The sequence below is a fragment of the Plecotus auritus genome (genome assembly GCF_963455305.1).
Source record: "Plecotus auritus genome assembly, chromosome: 8".
NCBI classification, from domain to species: Eukaryota; Metazoa; Chordata; class Mammalia; order Chiroptera; family Vespertilionidae; genus Plecotus; species Plecotus auritus.
This window is the reverse complement of record NC_137782.1, coordinates 95664254-95685469: the sequence shown is the minus strand read 5'-3', so window position 1 is coordinate 95685469 and position 21216 is coordinate 95664254. Positions and strand designations below refer to the sequence as shown.

General features: G+C 57.4%; 1 protein-coding gene across 7 annotated transcripts in view; it reads right to left on the bottom strand.

Annotated features, from left to right (window-relative positions):
* PHACTR3 (phosphatase and actin regulator 3) overlaps window positions 1-21216 on the bottom strand; it is a 157554-nt gene that overhangs the window by 45823 nt on the left and 90515 nt on the right. For 3 of the 7 annotated variants that reach the window (XM_080684765.1, XM_080684768.1, XM_080684764.1), the window contains exons 2-4: window positions 15830-15991; window positions 11957-12031; window positions 3357-3518 (exon numbers count right to left, since the gene is read on the bottom strand). In XM_080684765.1, the coding sequence (XP_080540891.1) occupies window positions 3357-3518; window positions 11957-12031; window positions 15830-15991 (399 nt within the window). Of the gene's footprint in view, window positions 1-3356; window positions 3519-11956; window positions 12032-15811; window positions 15992-21216 lie in introns of all 7 variants that reach the window. The other 4 variants (XM_080684763.1, XM_080684767.1, XM_080684762.1 and 1 more) reach the window with 2 other exon arrangements.

The window sequence follows — 21216 nt, the reverse complement described above, 5'->3', positions numbered from 1 at the left end:
AGGCCTGTGCAAGGCCCTGGCTGTTTCGCTTTTACAATCACCTGAGGATACTAACATCAGGGAACAACCTTTCAGAGTGGACCCTAAAATCAGAGTGGGCCCACCCATCCCCCCATCCATCGGACCTCCTCAGGCAGGCAGGCAGGGGCAGGGTGCTGTCCGCGGTGCTGAAAGTACGTGCTGCGGACAGGACAGGATCCCTGCCCTTAGGGAACGTCCACAGACACTGGGAGCATGCGCTGTATGTCCCAGGGCTCCCATTACTCATCAGCATTTCTATTATTTCAATGTCCACATCGGAAGAGGCAAGCCTCTCAGGCCAATCCCTTTCTCTTGTGAAGTTCGTGGGAATGGAGACCTTGCCATAGAGGGGCTGGCCCTCCTGCTGGCCACGGAGCACAACCCGCGAAAGGAAACGCCCCTTCCCTCCAAGGCAGGAGGCAGCCTGGGCTCTGAATCAGAGGGCTGATTTCTAACTGCTCCACAGAGGTGTCCTGCCCCACCAGTCCGGGGTGGAATGCGGCTCCCCCTTCTGCTCAGAGGGCCTTGGACTCCACACACCAGCAACGCTCCAAGTCCTCCACCAAAGCCTCTCCACAAACCTAGTCTCTGCACACTGCACAGACCCCGGGAGAGCCTGACCTGTCTGAAGGGCTTGCCTCTCCTCCTCTCTCGGCCTGCATCTTCCTCTGCATCTCCTATGAGAGTGTGTGTAGCTACCATTATAGTTGGGAATCTTATCGAAACTGAAATGTTAACACCCCTTCAAATCTCAAGTATGGGGGGGAAAGCCTTAGAAGACAGAGCTCTGCGCATTCTCTGATTTGGAGATCCCTCCCTCAGGGCTGTCCCTGTCCTGCCCTGACCGGCAGAGGGAGCTGCGCACCCACTGAACACTCAGCAAACCCCAGTGCAGGGCTCAGATCTCTTAGAAGTGAAGCCACAGAAGCTCCCCTTCTCCCACTACCCTGGGAGGATGACCCTACATTCAATAGCATGCCCCGCCCACAAGAAGATTCTTAATAACAAATTTGTGCTCAACAAACCAAGTCTGCTCTGAAATCCATCCCCAAACCATTTGGTTAGCAAGAGAACCTGAGGTTAGACGGGCCTTGATGGGAGCTCGCACATTCCTCAGAGCCGAACAAGCAGATAGGACCTGCCACGGAGGAGCGCCGGGCGCCAGCAGCAGGCCAGGCAGCTGCCTCGCAGAGCAACAGGCTCAGTGGCCGAGGGCAATGCTGAGTGAGGCCATGGGAATTCCACCAACCTCCACCCTGGCTGATGCCTGGGGGAAGGCAGGTACCCGGTGCCCACAGGGCCTCTGCAGGAGGGACCAGGGTGTCCCACCAGCCACAGCTCTTCAGACCCCAAATTCATTGTTTCCCCAAGTCAGGGTGAAACTGGAGAGGCACAGCCAGCCCCTCTTGGCAGGTGCCTACAAATGCTGAAGGGACACTGTGGGAGAAGCACAGGGAGAGCGCCATTGGGCAGGAGGAGGCAGCTGAGGACAGATGCTCGCCTGGCTGTGAAGCGAAAGACCCCGCCGTCCACAAGAGCCCTGGTGAGCCTGTCCTCATGGCCTGGACTTCCGACATCCACAACTGCAGGGACACAGTTTAAGTTTCAGCCCTCACAACGTGCCTGCCATGTTTACGGCTGCAGCTTTACTAAGGAACAGGCTTCCTGCTCCACAGTGAAGTCTCCTGGGAGACATCTCCACAAACACTGCTAAGAGGTCAGAGAGCAGGGGATTGTCACCTCAAAGCACCACAGGTGTCTTTCCTGGGTTCATGCTTTCCTTCCTCTCCATCATTTCCTTTTTCTCTCCTTTCTCAGCTGGCAACCACCCAGTCTATTCAATTAAAATAATGATCATCACCACCACAACCATCACTGCCATCACCACCACCACCACCATCACCATCACCACCATACCATCACCACCACCACCACCACCACCACACCACCATCACCATCACCACCATCACCACCATCACCACCACCACTGTACCACCATCACCACCACCATCACCACTGTACCACTGTCACCACCACCACCACCACCACCACCACTATCACCACCACCACCACCACCACCATCACCACCATCACCACCACCACCACCATCACCACCACCACCACCACCACCACCATCACACCACCTCCGTCACCATCACCATCACCACCACCACCACCACCACCACCACCACCATCACCACCACCACCACCATCACCACCACCACCATCACCACCACCACCACCATCACACCACCTCCGTCACCATCACCATCACCACCACCACCACCACCACCACCACCACCATCACCACCACCACCACCATCACCACCACCACCATCACCACCACCACCACCACCACCACCGTCACCATCACCACCACCACCACCATCACCATCACCACCACCACCATCACCACCACCACCACCATCACCACCACCACCATCACACCACCACCGTCACCATCACCACCACCACCACCACCATCACCACCACCACCATCACCACCACCACCACCACTGTCACCATCACCACCACCACCACCATCACCATCACCATCACCACTACCACCACCACCACCACCACCACCACCACCATCACCACCACCACCGCCATCACCACCACCACCATCATCACCACCATCACCATCACCACCACCACCATCACCACCACCACCATCACCATCTCCGCCATTACTGCCACCACCACCATCTCCAGTAATCAGCACAGTGCCTGCCACACTGAGTCCTTCCACCTGACACAAGCCCCACCATTTGTCCCTTATAACAGAGGGAACCAGTGAAGCTTGGAGCAGTTCAACAAGCATGCCTGGTGGAGAAGTGGTGAGAAGCACCTCCCCTCTGGAGGAGCCCAGCATGCTGGGCTTCACCATGCAGCGGGCACTGAAGTCCTGTCCCTGACAGAGGCAGGCTCTGTGGAGGATGCTGTGGGCCCCTCCACCTCCGTTCTGCCCTATGGTCTTGGGCTCAACGAAGTTGCTCCCACTGGACACTGGCTCCTTGGGGAAAAATTTCCTGAAGTTCACAGTGAAGAAGCAAAGATGTCCAGAGGCAGGTGCATGGGGGTGCACCTGTGAGCATCGTGAGCACTTCCATTTACTGGCTATGCCAGACTTGGGAGAACACCGTTTGAAAATGCTCCAGCAAACATTTAAACCCAACCGCATGGCAGAGTGTGGCGGAGCTCGAGCCGGACCGCGGTTGTGCCTCGAGGATAGCTCCTGATGGAGCCCAGGCCCAGGCCGGGAACCCCAGTTGCCATCCAGGCCAACGGCCATCCTGAAAGCAGCTCAACCCCACATGGTCTCCACCCAGTACCTGCATCCTCGGAGAGGGTGTCCGAGGACAGTGGCTCCTCCAGGGAGGCCTGGTCTGTCCTGGTGGCCGAGGGGGTTCCTGGCTGGGCATCTTCGAGAAACTGCTGCTTGGGAGTGGATGGCTCACTCTGTGTGGCTCGGTTGCCTGCTCTGTTTTCAGCATCTGCAAGGAAATGCAGCTGTCAGCCTAGCCTCCCTCCCTACATGCTCTATGTTTTTTGATTAATCCTCACCTGTGTTTTTTTTTTTTTTTCCCATTGCTTTTTTTTCAGAGAGTAGAAGGGAGGGAGCGAGGGAGTGAGGGAGGGAGGGAGGGAGAAACTTTGATGTGAGAGAGACATATCAACTGGTTGCCTCCCACGCATGCCCCGAATGGGGGCAGGGAGGGAACCCATAACCAAGGTACGTATCCTTGACCAGGAATCGAACCTGCGACCATTTGGTGTTGATGCTCTAACCACTTAGCAACTCTGGCCCGAGCTCTGCAGCTTCCATGCCAAAGCCTTGCTGGGCATATGCCTGCCCGGGCCCCGGAGTCCCTGTGCACACCCTGTCTTCCTAAGGCAGCACCGAGCATCGCAACACCCCAGCCTCTGCACACCTGCCTGTGCCCTCTCACTCCAACCTGTGCAGACTGGACAGTGACCCCACCCATATCTGCAGCTTTGGATGCCTCCCCATAACCCTGGGCTCTGCCCTGTGGCTTGCTTTGGTCAGTGGGACACCAGCAGGTTTGACGCAACAGCGGCCTCAAAAGCGATGCTCACTCCTGCTTGCTGCTCCTTGTACTGGGCCCCGCCTGGAGGACACACCTGGCTAGCGCAGGGGTGGGGGGTGGGGGATGCGCGGCTGGGGGGCGGGGCTGAGCTGCCTCCATCCTGCCAGTCAAGGCCAACAACCCCGACAGGTGACAACAAATGCCCCCCCAGGTGCTGGGTTGTTAGGTGACATTGTGGCTACAGGAACATATTCACCTCAGCACCCCCTGCCCCATGGGTCTCCGCCACACAAATGTTTCTCAATACCCACTGTGTGTCTGGCCTCAGGCGGCCCCAGGAAGGCAGAGAGTAATAAGCCGTGACTCTTACCCCTTTAACTCACAGTCTGAGGCCCATGAGCCCAGAAATGGGGGGGCTGCCAAAAACCGGGGGCATCACAGAGCAGGTGTCCCAGAAGGATGACACCAGGCACCTAGCAGGGAGGAGAGGAGGACCTGGGCTCCCCTTGTTTGGGGCTCAGCTGTGGAGCCTTTGAGGGTCTGACCCCTGATCCTTCAGGGTCACATCTTACTGATGAGGGGTCCGGCGCTCAGGAGCATAGTAAGTAGTCCTGGTCCCACAGCCACAAGGTAGCAGTCCAGGCTGGGAGACTCAGCAGCTGAAAACGTGCCCCTTCTGAGACACATACCACAGTCCCTGTAGGACCCCCTCGTCCCCATAGCCGTGTCATCGGGCCATTACAGTGCAGAGCGGCAGTGTGACCTGCACAGGTTCACGCAGCCCGGAGGCAGCAGGGTAAGGGCAGGGACTGGGACTCGAGAGCTTCCTCTGGGCTGCCTCCCATCACAGCGTGGGAGGTGAGGGTAAAGTGTATTTTGGAGTCAGGGGCCCCCTTTGCCTGCTGTCCTTGTATCCACCAACAGTGTGTGCTGTCACTCCTAGAGTGCCACAACCGGATAAAACATGTGCGGTCACCCTACCCTCACACCCCAACCCTCATGGCAGAACTGTCTGTGCCCCCACAGTGTGCCTGGCCTCGGTCTCCTCAGCCATAAAATGAGGGGAATCTGACCACCTGCTCCACAGCAAAGGTGTGAGAATTAAGTGAGTTAATACATGCAATGTGCCTGGAACAAACACCCAACGTGCTAGCAATTGCCATTATTGCTGTTGATGAGGGTTTTTAAAAAAAAAAAAAATCCTCATTTGAGGATATTTTTGTTAATTTTAGAGAGTGGGGGGGGGGGGGAGAGAGAGAAATATCGATGTGAGAGAGACACATCAATCGGTTGCCTCCCGTACACGTCCTGACTGGGGATCAAACCTGAAACCTAGGTTTGTCCCTGGTGGGGAATGCAACCCACGACCTCTAGTTGCACAGGATGATCCTCCAACCGAGCCACACCACAGGCCACTGATGGGAGTTCTGATGGGGAGGAGGTGGTGATGGTCTGGTCACCAGGCCTAGGCCGATGTGCCCAGGTGATAACAACAGGCTCCATTACAGGGCCTGCCCCACGCCCAGGGCACTGGCCAGACCCATGCGTGCAGCACACGAGGGATTTTAGCTGGACATGGCTCATCACATCCCCTCTGCAGCACACCTGTCTCCTGGGGGCGGGATGGGGGGAGTCTGTAGATTTGGACTAGAAAGCTCACATTGTACAGCCATGTCGCCTGACAGGGGTCCAGGCCAGGGGCCAGCCAGCTTTTCCCAGAAAGGGACAGATGGCCAATCGTTTAGACCAGTGGTCGGCAAACTCATTAGTCAACAGAGCGGCAAACTGTGGCTCGCGAACTGCATGTGGCTCGCGAGCCGTGGTTTGCTGACCACTGGTTTAGACTGTGGGCCATATGCCATACGGTCCATGCTGCGTTTTCTTCCTTGATTTTTACAAAAATCCTTTAAGTGTAAAAATCATTCTCCACTCAGGGCCTTATAAAAACAGGCGGTGGTTTGGGACCACAACTAGAGTCTGCCAACTGACCTCTGACTTAGAGAAAGACCCAGACAAGCGCCAGCAGCTCCCTGGCCTAGTGGACAAAATTTGCTGTCACCGGCTCAAACTCGTTTCTCGGCCCCTCTCAGGACTGGCCTTGTCGTGCTTGACACAGGATCGTGACCACCTCTGCCTCCAGCTTGCTTTGTAAGGAGGAGAATGACAGCAGCACCAAGTGAGGGTGTGCTGCTGAGATGCGCACGGCATCACCAGCCCCAGCTCCCCAGGCCTCGTGCTTCCTGTGAGGCTGCCACCACCGCTTCCAGACATGGACACGAGTTTTAGAAGGAGCAGCCATTTGCTGCCACAACTATCGTGCTGTTGTCACAATGACCCCTCTCCCTCCTCATCAACATCAATGACAAGCCAGTCAGAACACTGGTCGGAGGGCACCACGGTCTCAGCCTCTGTAGGACTCAGTGGAGCTGCCCACCAGCATGCAGGCCCGGCTGCCCCTGCTTCCAGCAGGCTCAGAGCTGCAGCTCGGAATCTTGTTCAATGAAAACTTACAGTTCCCAAAATAGCCCTGGTGGCAGGGCGGTTGCTAGGAAACACTGGCAGGGGTAGGGGAGCTGTGGGCGGCCCTCTATGGCCCCATTTCCACTGCCGCCCTTTTCCTTCTGAGGGCCACAGAGGGGAGCACGAGGCCAAGCCTGTGTCATCTAGAGTAGCCAGAGAGAGGGAACATGCCATGAACACGTCTGCATACACATGCACATAAACATACCCACACACGTGCACATGTGCACACACGTGTGCAGGCAAGCACCCACACTGAGAGCACACACATGCACACATTGGCCCTGGCATTCCAGACAGACCTGCTATCCCTGCCCAAGTCCCCCGAGGAAAGGGCTGCTGAGCACAACAGGGGTGGCAGCTCACTCTCACAGCCCGTGATAGAGTATGAAGCTCCTTGTTATTTAAGAAAATGCCACGTGGACATGAACAGGAAGATGGAGGACAGTTACCCAGGAACACGCAGTGTCTGGAGTGGAGACACCTGCGGGCTCCTGCCCTCACTCCCAGCGTTTGGGCGGGGCCCGGTGGAGGGGCTGGGAGGCTGGCCGGCCCTCACTGGTAGCATGTGTCAGAGAAGAACAGCCACAGCAGTGAAGACAGAGAAAAAGGGTCACCTCCTCCCTCCCCACACAGATTTGTTCCATCTCATCTGTTGTACAACCGCACAGGTGGTTCCGCCTGGGTTCAGAAGGTTACCTGACATCCAGGAGCCAGAGCAGAGGGACCAGACACACAGGGCAAACAATATCATTAAATCCACCCCAAACCCCGTGAGTGTGGAAGGCAAACCGTGTCCTGGACAAGGCTCCAGGGTCAGCTCCCACTGTTGCGCTGGTGACTGCTGTGTGGGCAAACTCCAGGTTGACTTACGCCTATGTGTGCATTGTGTGTGAGGCAGGTGTGCGTGGGGGCATGTGTGTGCACCATATGTGTGTGCCATGTGTGTGTGTACTGTATGCCATGTGCACTGGTGCGTGTACCATGTGTGCACAGTGTGTGCATGTGCACTGTTTGTGTGTGCACCGTGTGTGTGTGTACCACATATGTGCATGCACTGTGTGTCCATGTTCAGCATGTATGACCGCATGTGGCACACACTGTGTGCGCGTGCATACACACCATGTATGAATGCACACATGCAGTGTGTGTGCCTGTGTATGCGTGCATGCATGTGCAGGGCAGAGGGTCCTCCTTCCCAGGCTTTGCCCTGGCCTTCAAAGCTCAAGTATGAGGTCTCGGGCTGCTTAGGGCTCCAGACAGCTCTGGGAGGATCTGTGGCCTGAGCCTGTGGGGACTTCTCTGGGCCCCTCCATCACTGTCACCCACTCAGCCACTCAGGCACCAGTCTGGTGTGGAGTCCTGGTGACAGCGCAGGGCTCCTGGCTGCAAGAATGTTCTCCTGGTTAGGAGCAGGTGCTGGCCAATGAGCAATCCCTTAACCCAGTGGTCGGCAAACTGCAGCTCACGAGCCACATGCGGCTAGCGAGCCGCGGTTTGCTGCTCTGTTGACTAATGAGTTTGTCGACCACTGCTGTAAGGCATTACCCTTACCCATAAGTTTTGACTTCAGGTTAAAGACATTAGTACAATATTAAAATGTTTTTTAAGTGTTTTTCCCTAAGGCAGTGCTCGGCAAACTCAGTCAACAGAGTGGCAAACTGCCTTAACCCAAACCCAGGAAACTATAGCTGCTTCCTGGGGAGGGGGGTACTCTCACCATAGCTGCACCTGAGGAAGAGGAGAGGGTGCTGCCTTCCCACTTGGGGTTCCCACTTTGGGGAGCCTCGGTGCTCACCGCCCACCATTCTGGGCTAGGGAGATGCCACAGAATCCTACAACCCAGCAGGAGCCGTCACCCCAACACCAGCAAGAATTAGGAATGCACAGGGCCTGGCCTGAGCTTGACCTCACCCCCAGTGAGAAAAGGCATTTTCTGAGCAGGTGACAACAGAAAGAACAGGGCGAGGTGTCCCCAGGCCCTGTCACCACCTGCAGCCAGAAGAGGTGACAGAGAACTTAGGCAGCACCGCCAAGGCTGAGAGAGCCTCCACTCCCTCCCTGACCCACGCCCCTTCCAGAGGGAGCGCCTGAGACGGGCTGGCTCGCTGCAGATCACCTCGCCCACAGCTGCCCTGCTCCCACTGAGGCTTGGAGGTGCCTGTCCCCCAGCCCGCCACTGCCTGGGGACTCGAATTGTTTTGACTCTGGCTGTGGGAGAGAGAAGGGGCAGAGAAGACAAGATTTTCTACTGGACTCAGACCGCCTTCCCGTTCCCGTTTCTGACCTCACTGCACCTACCCACCTTCTCCAGTTTCCTTCACTGGGCGCCAGCCTCTTCCCACCACGGGCCCTGCTCCTCCGGGTAAAGACACCTCTGCCTCCTGGGTCTTGGATCCTCGACCTCGGCTGACAGCACCAGGCGGTTTATGTCGCATGGCAGCCGCCCTACAGCACTTCAGTTCCGAGCTGCCCGGTGACCCTTGTGCGCATGGAGAACCAGCAGGCCAGTGCCCTCACACTTTCTGAGGGGCCACGTGCCTGCCCCTCACTGCACTCACCTCAGCGGTGGCTCAGACATGGCAGGCATTTCACAAAGCGGCTCTCTCAGCCCTTCCTGGGCCGAGTTACCAACACTCGGCTGTTTCTCCCCAGGCTCTGAGCTCTGGGAGGGTGGTGTGGGCTCACCTGTACCCTGGCAGCAGGCACACCGCTGCACAGAGCAGGCGCCCCTCTCTGAAATGCTGTAAAAATGCAGTTTCAACTCCCGAGGCAAGAGATGGTGTTGCAGGCCCCTCTAGTTCCTGCTCCATAATCACTCCTGAGAGGAAGAGCGGGCTGTGCTTGCCTGCACCTGGGCCCGAGCCCAGCCCACACCTGCTCCATGCCCGAGTGAAGAGGGGACGCCTTGCCTTCATGTGGTTGAAAAAATAACAAGAAATATAGTAGCCCTGGCCGGTTTCCTCAGTGGTTACAACATCGACCCGTGAACCAAAGTGTCGTGGGTTCGATTCCCAGTCAAGGGCACGTATCTGGGTTGCAGGTTCGATCCCTGACCCTGGCCCGGGGCAGGGGGCACGTGTGGGAGGTAACCAATCAATGTGGCTCTCTCACACCAATGTTTCTCACTCAGGTGAGGATGAAAAACAAACAAAAAGAAAGAAATAGAGTAGTTCATGAGTTACACAAAATTCAAATTTCAAAGTCCACAAATAAGGGTGTCCTGGTAGCTATGCCCATGCTGAGACATATTACTGGCTTTTGCCTTTCAATGCTGTCAGTAGTTGCCCTTGGGCCCATGGCCCCAGAGCCTAAACTGTGCTATCAGATCCTCTGTGGGAAAGGTTTGCCAGCCCGATGGAGCTGGAGGGGGGTGGGAGGGGACACGACACACCCACGAGGCCAGGAGCGCCTCCTCCGCGGCAACACCGCCTGGCAGTCACCCCGACACTTTGGCTGCCGCCACGTCCGCCCCGCTGGGTCTCTGTTTTTAGCCATCAAACAAAATGGTCACCAGACTCGGTGTTTAGGAGCGGCAAGCTGCCCTCTAGACGTTCTTCCCTTCCTCATCCCCTCCCTCTGTCCTTCCAGGAGTCAATCCACATGTGTATCTAGTCTTCAGTCGCAGTGATCACATTGAATAACTGATAAATAGGCCTTAACTCTGTTTTTACTTTCACTTCTCCAAGATCCAAAGTAAGGTTTGTTGGCAACACATTCAAACTGCCTCACTGTGTCCCATCCAGATGAAAACAGTCCTGAGTCCTCGCTCAGCAGTGCCGGGCCTGCAGGTCTAAGTCAGCACGGCTTTCCTTCACGTGCAAAGTCTGAGTACTGGCGCCATGTATGTGCCCACGTGGGTTTGCCCTACATACATCATCAGAACACTTCCATCTTTGAATCTAAAGAAATGACAATGAGGGGGGAGAGGGGTTTTGATAGGAACCCCCCACTGAGGCCAGGCTCCTTCAGTCAGGACGGAGAGTCCGCCCAGCTCCTGAGAATGAGGTTTGTGAAACCTCTCACTGAGCCCAGGGGTGTCAGAGGACCAGAGACACCAGGGACCCCCATCCGGTGCCTCAGACCTTTTGGTATCAGAGAGAGGAAGACTAGGAACTCGGGTATCTCACGGATGAGCGGTGCTATCCATAATGACCCATGTTTCTCAAAGATGCAAACACCGGTGGCCACACAGACTCTACCACGAGTAGGGACTGATGGCGTCGGGGCCCTGCGGCAGCATGACCCTGGCGGCCGCCTCATTGCTTACCTGCATGTCGGGGGAGGACGCACAGGCCAGGATGCTGTGAGGATCAAAGGGGTAGGGGGCCCGCCGCCCAGCGCAGCACCGGCGTGCCGTCAGGGTGGTTCATATGCTAGCGGCAGTGGTAGGTGGCAGTAAAAATAACTCACCTGAGTCAAGGATTCAATGTGAATATGAAGTAACAAAGCCACTGCTACCACTTCAGGGAGGAGCCACAAGCTAAACCCCACGCACTGCTCAGCGGGAAGCCTCAGGCCTCCCAGGGAAGGAGACTGCTCTTAGCTGTGCCTGGGGGAGGGGCCTCCAACTCCCTCTCAGCTCTCAGAGGCCTGGGGGCTGAGCCCATGGGCCTGGACTCCGGGAATTCCTGCAGCTACGGAGCCCATTGGGTCCAGTAGCCACAGGAGGACACCAGACTTCTCCAATTTCCACTCCACCTGAAGGGCTTCCTGGGCCCAGGAGAGATGCCCACTTCTGTGTCCCTGGGCTCAGCGCTGCCCACTTACCCTGCCCCCACTTACCCTGCCCCCCACTTACCCTGCCCTCCACTTACCCTCCCCCCACCCACCCTGCTCCCCACCTGCCCTGTCCCCCACTTACCCTGCCCCCCACTTACCCTGCCTTCCACCTGCCCTGCTCCCCACTTACCCTCCCCCCACCTGCCTTGCCTCCACTTACCCTGCTCCCACCCGCCCTGCTCCCCATTTATCCTCCCCCACCTGCCCTGCCCCCACTTACTCTGCCCCTCCACTTACCCTGCCCCCCACCTACCCTGCCCCCACCCACCCTGCTCCCAATTTATCCTCCCCCACCTGCCCTGCCCCCACTTACTCTGCCCCTCCACTTACCCTGCCCCCCACTTACCCTGCCCCCCACCTGCCCTGCCCCCCACCCACCCTGCTCCCAATTTATCCTCCCCCACCCACCCTGCTCCCCACTTACCCTCCCCCACCCACCCTGCTCCCCACTTACCCTGCCCCTCCACTTACTCTGCCCCCACCTGCCCTTCCCCCACTTACCCTGCCCCTCCACTTACCCTGTCCCCCACTTACCCTGCCCCCCATCTGCCCTGACCCCCACCACCCTGTCCCCCACTTACCCTGCTCCACCATCTCAAGCAGCCCCTTCTTGATGAGCTCCTCCCGACCCTGCCGGCCGGCCTTCTTCTCAAGCGCTGCACAGACACAAACAGCCAGGTGAGTCAGGGTGGGGCCTCCAGAAGACACACAGGGAGGCCCAGGAGGTGGGGTAAGAGGCCTGGGCCCCCTGTTTGGGAGCCCCAAGCTTTCTCACTGACCAAACTGCCAAGTGTCGCACCTGAGCAGCAAGCCTGGCATGACACCCTTTTCTCAGCTGGCCCCCACTGCCCACTCTGCCCTCCACCAAATGCTCCTTAATTAACCAGCTGGAACCTCTTCTCTCTGCCCAATGCCCTGGGGCACTTTCCTGTGGTTCCTATTATCAGTTAAACACTCCTTGACCACTCTCTGCTCACAGTCTGCCTCTGCTGCCCCAGAGCTTCCCTGTACTCCCCAGCTTATGTTTCTAAAGAATCCACCAGGTGATCAGGGAGGAGGAGGACCTGGCCCCCCTCCACAGACCCCAGCAAAGCTCTCAGTTCCTCCTTGGGAGAGCCCTTCCCACCTCCAGCCCGAGCACAGCACTCAGCAACTCGCCCACATTCTCCCTTCTTTCCTCTAAGTGTCCAGAAAACTATCAACTACAGTCGAACCCAGTTTCCAAGTACAAACCTATGTAATTCTCGGACTCTCTCTTTAAAAGACGCAGACAGAGCCGGCTGTGAAGCCTGGGCCACAGAGGGCCTGCAGGTCGCCCGTGTGTGCAAGCACTGCCCACGCCAGCTGCAGGGGACCAGAGCCGCCCACCTGTCGGAGCTTGAAGTCCAGCAGTGGTGGACAAACAGGTAATGACAACAAAGTTATTTAATTTGTTCACAATTACTGACTGAACACCTACTATGTGTCAGGTGCTAAGCAAGTGTGTGGGGGGTGTCACTGGGGAGCAGAACCAACTCAGCCCCCTTCAGGGAGCAGCAGTGAAAATGAGGTTCCTCAGTGGATTCACACCAATAGAGCCTTTTCTCAGCATCAACTGTGCCCCAGGCACAGAGGAGCATCATGGCATGGCCTCTGCCTGAGGACCAGCGGGCTGGGAAGGACAGATGACCAACTCCCACCAGAACCAGAAGGCCTGAGGGTGGGGCTGCAGCTCCCAGGGGACGGGGGGGTGGTTGCTGACTGAAGGATGAATCACAGACCCAGGGACTTCAGGGAGAAGATGGGATAGGGCAAGAGGAACATCATTTCCTTTCTTTAGTCCAAGTTCCCATCCCGTTCCCTGGGGCCTGTAGTGTGGACAAAACTAAAATCTGAACTCAGACTTTGGGAGGTGCCATCCACCTGAGAAAAGGGAAGAGCAGCCTGAGGGTGAGGTCTGAGAGCAGGGGACTCATCACCCGGCCAGCCCTGGGTGGCTCGGGGCCAGCTCCGATGCAGGTGTCACCTGCCCTGACTCGTGGTCTTCCCAATGACCCGAAGGTGCAGCTGTGGGGGTCTGCTGTCCCCATCTCAGGAGACGGGGTGCCCACTGCCTGAGCCCCCCACAGCACCGAGGGGCTCAGACTCCGCTTCCCGAAAGTCTGAGACCCATCTTCCAGGTGCAGCTCGATCCTCACCCCACCCCAACCACTGTTTTTCTTTAAATCACCTTTGTTTTGACTTCATCTCATCCTAACCAAGGATGCCTGTGAAACCAGGGATTGATATGCTGAAGTAAATACATCCCTCACTATGGGGGAAGACTGGCTTAGAAGAAGTAAATGAATGCATCCTGTTCCTGGGATTCCTAAATGCTTGGACAAATGGCCTGAAGGTGGGGAACTCCTGCTTGAAGGTGGGATTCCTGCAGGGTTAAGCTGGAGCCCCTCCATGCCCTTGCAGGGACGCACAGCATCCCGATGACCTCGTAGGCCCTTCTCCCACTGACTGAGGGCCGTGGCATGGAATCCTCAGAGCGCAGAGCTCACCTCTCCAATCCCACGGCTGCGGCTGTCAAACCCAGAGAGTGTCAGGGGCTCCCCTGAGGTCACAGAGGACAACTTGCTTTGGCTCTCTAGGCCTTCCATGGATGCAAGGACATGTCTTCCCCAACTCAGTGCCTTTGTATGGGCTGTTCCCACTGCTACAATGCTTTTCCCTGCCTTCTTCAAGGGGACCAATTACATCTCAGCTCAATGTCACCTCCTCACCTGCGTCTTCTCAGGCCACCCACCCCCAGCCACGCCCACCCTGCCCACTTCCGCCCCAGCAGCCCCTGTGAGGCCCCACCAGAGTCGTGATGGCTCCCGGTCTGTGCCAGACATCAGGGGAAGCTCTAAGTGGACAGGGCCCAGCTGACCAGCTGCTTTGTACCTGCTGAAAAACAGTGTCTGTTGCTTTCATTCTGGACAAGAAGAATTAGTCAATCAACTTCGTGGGTGGTTAAAAAATTATCATGTAGAGAGGTGGTGGGGGGATAAGGATACATATGTCATACCTTAATAAAGAAAATAAATAAACATTATTATGTAGCCCTTGCTGGTTGCTCAGTGGTTAGAGCATCACCCCCACACACCAAAGGGTCTAGGTTCAACTCCTGATCAAGGGCACATACCGGGGCTGCAGGTTCGATCCCAGGTCCTGGTCAGGGCACATGTGGGAGGCAGCCAATCGATATGTCTCTCTCACATCAATGCTTTTCTTTCTGCCTCTGTCTCTCCCTTTCTCCCTCCCTCTCTCCCTTCTAGTCTTTCTAAAAATCAATGGAAAAAAATATCCTTGGGTGAGAACTAACAAAACTAATAATAATAATTATGTAAAAAGTGTAAAAAGGTGAGAGGAGGGCCAACTACTACTATGAGTGGTCCCCTACTGGCTTTGTCCCTGGCAGCCTCTGAGCCCCGGGAAGGAAATGGGGACCCCAAAACCGCAGCGGCCACGGCCTGAGCCAAGCACTCGCCAGGGCAAGTCCCCATGGCCGGAGCCGATTGCACACGAGCAGCTGCTTACGAATGGCTCCCAGCAGAGCTGAGAGGCGCCAGCGAGGGCCTGTGGGTGAGATGCTGTCTCCCGTGGGTTTGCTTCTCAAGGCCGACCTTCCCTTCACCAAGGATACGCTGTGGTCCAGGGCTGGACTGAACAGGGCTGCCGGGCTACTCCCAGCCCCCGACTCCGGGCACCTGGCCCCGCGAGTGCAACCTCCCTCTGAGCCTGTCCTTCCCTAAGACGGGTAGGTCGCAGCAACAGCACTGGCCGCAGGTGCTGCCAAAGACTGCATTAGTAACGTGCTGTTGCTATTTGCTGTTATGGCCTGTTTGCTGCTGCCACACGCGCCCCCTATCGGTTGTCTAACCGTCACAGTTCCCAGTGTGCCTGCGGGGCAGCGGCACAACTCCCTGATGTGAGAGGAGCAGCCGGAGGTGGGTGGGGGACCTGCGGGTCCTCTAAGAGGAGGGCATGGGGACACAGTACCCCCGCAGGGAGCCTCTTCAGGAAGAGTGCAGAGCTGAGGGCTGCCCTCCAAATCTTCAGGGGGCTCTTGGGGACCCCGGGCCCGGCATTGTCAAAGTGGGTTGCCGTGAAGGAGAGCCGGGTGCTTGTTCCTCGGGGCAGGGGGGTCAGCCAGGAGAGCTTGTGACAAGCCAGGGTCTCGGTGCAGCCTGGCCCTGCGTTTTTCACGAGGTCCCGGGTGACGTGTGTGCCCCTAGGGTCTGGGTGGTAAGTGGGTCATGGTGCTGACCTGTCTCAGCAGGTGGATGGGCCTGGAAGGCCCCCTGGAGGGAGCGACCAGGGGAGGCTGAGCAGCTCCTGGCTGTCAGAGGCCATGGGCAGCCCGCTCCATGTGGGGCTGGGGAGACAACATTGGCCACTAAAAGCACAGCAACAATGACACCCACCACATTCCCGGGGCTCACCGGACGTGGTCTGCTTCAGTTTTTCATTTTTCTTTTTCCTCCATTTCCAGGGTTTGAAGATCCTGCCCAGGGTGGCCAGCCTGCTGTTCCTCCTGGCAGGGGGCGTGCGAATCCCTGAGACCAGATATTCTGAGCGCACTGGGGGCATGGGGTCCATCTCATCTGTAAGACAACACCGAGGGGGCTCAGGGGTCACTAATCCCACATGACTCCCTGAGGAGCCACTGCGATTCTGCAGAGCCGGGTGTGTCCCGGGTGGCCTGTGCCGGCCCTCAGAGAGCGTGTGTTTCATTTTCCTTCTGTGAGCCTCTCCCCTGCAGCCCTCCCACAGCCCACTGAAAGCCCTAACCGGACTCTGCCTGCAGCACAGCAATCTGAAGACAGCGAGTTCCAGGGCGGAACTCTCCTACCCCAGGACCTTTGCTTGTGCTGCGCCCTCCACCTGTGCTGCTCGCCCTGCCACTGCTTCTGTGCTCTGTGCCCTTCAGCTGCTCAGCTGAGCCTGGCTTCCTCAGGAAGTCTGTCTTCCTCCTGTCCCAGGTGAGGTCCAGCCCTGGCCCCTGCTCCAGAAGTGACCCACACGGCCACCAAGGAGCTGCAACGAGCTGGCCCCAACCTGCCCATTCAGCTGCCAGCTCTGCTGTGGCCCCGGGCAGGCCTGGCCATGCTCCTCATGGACAGCAGAGAATGACTAAGTCCAGGAGTGGACAGAGCAAAGCGACCAGATCCCTTCCTCATTCACAAAACGAGGCCATTGGCATGCTCAGCAGGGAGCAGAGAGACGGGGCTGAGGAAGCGCACGGCATTGCTGCCACACAGGAGACTGGTGGCAACCACATGCCCGTGGACAGGGTGCAGCTGGGTCATCGTCCTTCCTTCTGTGAACCATGCACACACGTGGGAAGATAAAGCAGACGGTGTGAGCAGACACCTGCTGTGTCTCAGGGACAGTCTGAGGGGAGGGGGTCGGAAGGGACTGGGAGAGAGGATGGCGTGGGCTCCCCACAGGCCATATGAGAGGTGTATTTTTTTTTAAAGATAGAATGGAAAACAAAACACGACTAAGGCAATGCTGAAAGGTGGACCTCTGAAGGCACAGTGCTGCCTGTCCGTTCACGCACCCCACCGATGGGCAGAGCCGAGCCCAAGTTCAGGCGTTGCTGTGGTAGAACTGAGAAAGCAATGCCAAGTTGCACCTAACCCCTCCTGGGATGGGGCAGTGGCAAGGACCTGAGGTCCCTGCAGGCTCTCAGATTTAACCTCCCGTGTCACTTGGCTGAAACGAGGCCACCTGCAGCCAGAGGGGCAGGGACCCGGGATGGAACCGTCACTGTCGGGCCCTGCGCAATGCCTCATGGGACATGTATTATTTTACTCCCACAGTGAATCTGTAGGGTGGACACTGTTATTCATCCACTTCACACACAAGCACGCTGAGGCTCAGAGCAGGGAGCCATTGTGTCAACTGTCACAGAGTGAGCAATACTGAGGTGAGGTGTGACCTCGAGCAGCCTGACCCCAGAGACGCCTCTTCGGTCTCTAAGCTGATTCTAGGGTGACCGTGTCAATGTATCTGGGAGTCGACAATGGGACACCAGTCTGGACGAGCCAGGCCAACGGGGTCCAGGCTAACGGGTGTGTGCCCCCCCCCCTCTTTTTCTGTTAATTGAGCATGAGTTGTGTGTGCGCGGGCTGTGGCCACAGCTGGTTCATAGAACAACCCTGGCCAGGTGGGAGGCATTTTATCCAGGACAAACTTGGGCGTCTTATTTCAGAACCTCTCCCTCCAGGCTCAGCAACCAGCAAGGCACAAAGGGAATGACATTCTCGACTTGTTTTCCACTGTAATCCCGAGGCCCTGCAACCAGTAGGAGCCTGGGACATGCAGGAGAGGGATGATAGAGCCAGGGGGACCCAAGGGTGCCGGGCAGGATCCCTCCGCCATCCTTGCCCCAGCTCCACATGAGGTGTGTAGGATGCAGCTGGTCCTCCTTTCCTGGAGGCAGTTTATTCCCTGATATCCTCGCCGTTCCTTCCTGCGCCCATAGGCGCCAGATGGAACAGAATGGCCAGTGCCACCTGTTCCGGGAGCGCTGGCTGTCTGAAGGCATTGTGAGCATAATCTGCAAAGACCTGGCCAGGTCTCCCCAAGGCAGGGGCTCATTTGAAGATAAAGACAAGACCCCAGAGATGAGCTGGGAATGATGGAGCATTATCACCCCTTTCTTTATACCACCTCGCCTGGTTCCACCAAGGATGGGTGACAGGTATGAGAAACACACACCTAACAAGGTAAAATGAACATGGAGGAAATCCGGAGAAGGGGGATTTGGACAGGGCTGCAGCGGCCAGGGGTAGAGACCTCACATGGGCACCAGAGGAGGGCACGCATGCAGCTCTGAGCTTTCTCGTGGGCAAAGCAGAAAGGAGCAGCACGAAGGACAGACCACAGATCGGACCACAAATCCCACCCCACTTGCTACCTGCATTGCTGAGACCCTGGGCCAGGTCACCAGATGCAGAAAGGGTGAGGTCAAGTGCTTGGAGGAAGAATGCAGCTGTGAGGGCCCTGGGGACCTTTAGCTCCAAAGGTCTAATTCGTTCATGTGCTGGACATGCAGCATGCTTAGTCTGGAGGACCCCTCAGGGCCTGCTCTCATCAGGGAGCACAGAACCCCAAGCCCAGGGGCCTGAAGGAGGACATACCTGCTCCCCACCTCCCCAGGTGGCTCAGGCCAGGGCCAGGTGGGTGAGGGCTCCTGAACACTGTGACTTGCAACCCAAGAATAGAAAGTTCAGGAGCCAGGCTGTGCCGCTCAGTGAAGGAATTCCGTATAAACACCTGAGAGCAGAGAGGGCATGAGTGTGTCAACAACGGTGGGCATCGGGGTCCCAGTGAGCAGAGGTGGGCCTGGGTCCTTCTGGGCATGGAGTGGGCTCTGCACGCTTGAGGGTGGGTATGAATATGGGTGGGTGTGTGGTTATGTAGGAGATGGGTGTGTGGGAATGTGTGGACCTGCATGGTGGGCATTTATGTATGTGGGTGAGCATGTCCATACCTGGATGGGTGTGCATACACCCCTACATGTATGCCCATAGAGAAAGGTGGGCTGGGCATGCTGCCGCTTCCCTCTGTCTCAGCCTCTGAATCTCTGAGTGTCTCTGGAGTTGCCAAGGAATGCCGTGCCCTTCCCACCCTGGGAGAATCCACGGGGAAGATGCATTAGCAGGCCCTCTGCCCTCTAAATAGCTCAGGTGCTAAGTCCCGGCACCTCTGCTGCCTATGATACATTAGCCATTAATTAACGAAAGTGTTTCCACAGTGGTTTGAGGAGGTACAACACACAGCCGCAGGGCAGGCGGGGCCCTGGGTGCCCAGGTGAAGGATGGGGGCAGTGGCGGGCGCCTGCTGACATTACACACCGAGCTGAAGGCACAGGCACCACTCCCTCCCAGTCTCCTATCAGGCTCAGGGCAGCTGGAGCTCGTCCCCAGTACCCAACACCACCCACCTCCTCATCGGTGGATCCCATAAACCTGCAAGTCAGGCACGTTCTAGAACAGGCAGCGAGGAACACCAATGCCACAGCCTCACTCACTGAGCTTACAGCTCATCTTCAAGCCCAGCGCAGGGCCAACTCCCTTATTCATAATACTAGTGGCCCAGTGCACGAAATTCATGCACATTAAAAGGGGATTAATTAGAGGAAATAATTTAATATTGCTACTTGCCCTTTCTCTATAATAGAAGTGTCAGAGATGAAAGAAAATTAGTAAAATGTATATGAAAACCTTCCTCCTGTCAGAGTTTGGGGCGCACCACAGGACCCAGAGTCAAGTTCCCGCCCACCCACATGCACCTCAAAATCACGTGAGACCCAGACCCGGCCGGCCCCCCTCCCCCATTGGGCTAGATCCAGACTTGGCCAGTCCCACCCTTGTCAAGTCCTGCCGGACAGGGGGCATAGCCTCAGGTCCCCTGGCCCGGCGCCAGGACGGGGGGCGTGGCCTTAGGTCCCCCCAGCCCAGACCAGGGTGGGGGGCGTGCCTTGAGGTCCCCTGTCAAGACCCTCTGGGTGAGGGTCATGGCCTGAGGTTTCCCATCAAGCCATTCCAGGTGTGGGGGGGCACAGCCTCAGGTCCCCCATCAAACCCCACCAGCAGTGGGGCGCAGCCTCAGGTCCCCCGTCAAGCCCCGCTGGGCAGGGGGCGCGGCCTGAGTTCCCCTGACCCAGCACTGGGGGTACACCTTGAGGTCCCCTGTCAAGCCCTGCTGGGTGGGGGGCGTGGCCTGAGGTCCCCTGTCAAGCCCCACTGCGTGGGGGGCATGGCCTGAGGTCCCCTACCAAGCCCAGCCAGGCAGGGGGGCGCAGCCTCAGGTCCCCTGGCCCAGTGCTGGGGTGGGGGGCGTGGCCTGAAGTCTCCTGTCAAGCCCCACCTGGTCGGGGGCACAGCCTGAGTTCCCCCGACTCAGCACTGGGGGTGCACCTTGAGGTCCCCTGTCAAGCCCTGTTGGGTGGGGGGCACGGCCTGAGGTCCCCTGTCAAGCCCAGCCAGGCAGGGGGCCGCAGCCTCAGGTCCCCTGGCCTGGCACTGGGGCAGGGGGCGTGGCCTGAGGTCCCCCAGCCTGATGCCAGGGCAGGGGGCGCGGCCTGAGGTCTCCTGTCAAGCCCCACAGGGGCAGGGGAGGGTGTAGCCTCAGGTCCCTGCTGATTGCTCGTTAAGGCTCCTTATGGGAACTTGGCCTCAGCTGTGGGTGCAGCCATCTTTGTGACGGAGTGATGGTCCATTAGCATATTCCCTCTTTATTAGATAGGATTCCCTTCCATCCCAGCCCTGGCCACTCGATATCATCCTGGGTGTAGGGCTTATTGTTATTTTTCCATGAGCACAGGCACTGTGGCTGTCTTGCCCATCACTTGTCCCTGGCATCTTCACCGATGCCCAGCACCCATGAAGTGCTCCAATAAACATCCCTGCTCAACCTGTGAACCTGGGATGCTAGTGCGGGAGCCAGGACCTGGCCCTGTCCATCTGAGTCCAAAGTCCACGCCTTAGTCATGCCAGGCATTTCTGCTTTCTTGCCTCCTGACCACTGACCCAACCCTGTCTCCTCTTTCCACATCCCTGGGACACCTGGCCTTAAAGCACAGTGGAAGGAGAGAGGTCAGGCACCAATACCATGTGCTGCATGTCTGGCCTCTCGGGAGACAGGCATCATCTGTATTAGACAATGTCGGAACATGATTTCTGAGTGTTTTTATTATTCTCTCACCACCTCACTCATCAATATCAGCCTAGGCCTACTATGTGCCAGGGCCGCGCTGAGTCTGAATCCAGTCAACACGAGGTGCTGTCTCACACGGCAGGAAGCTCACCTGCTTATT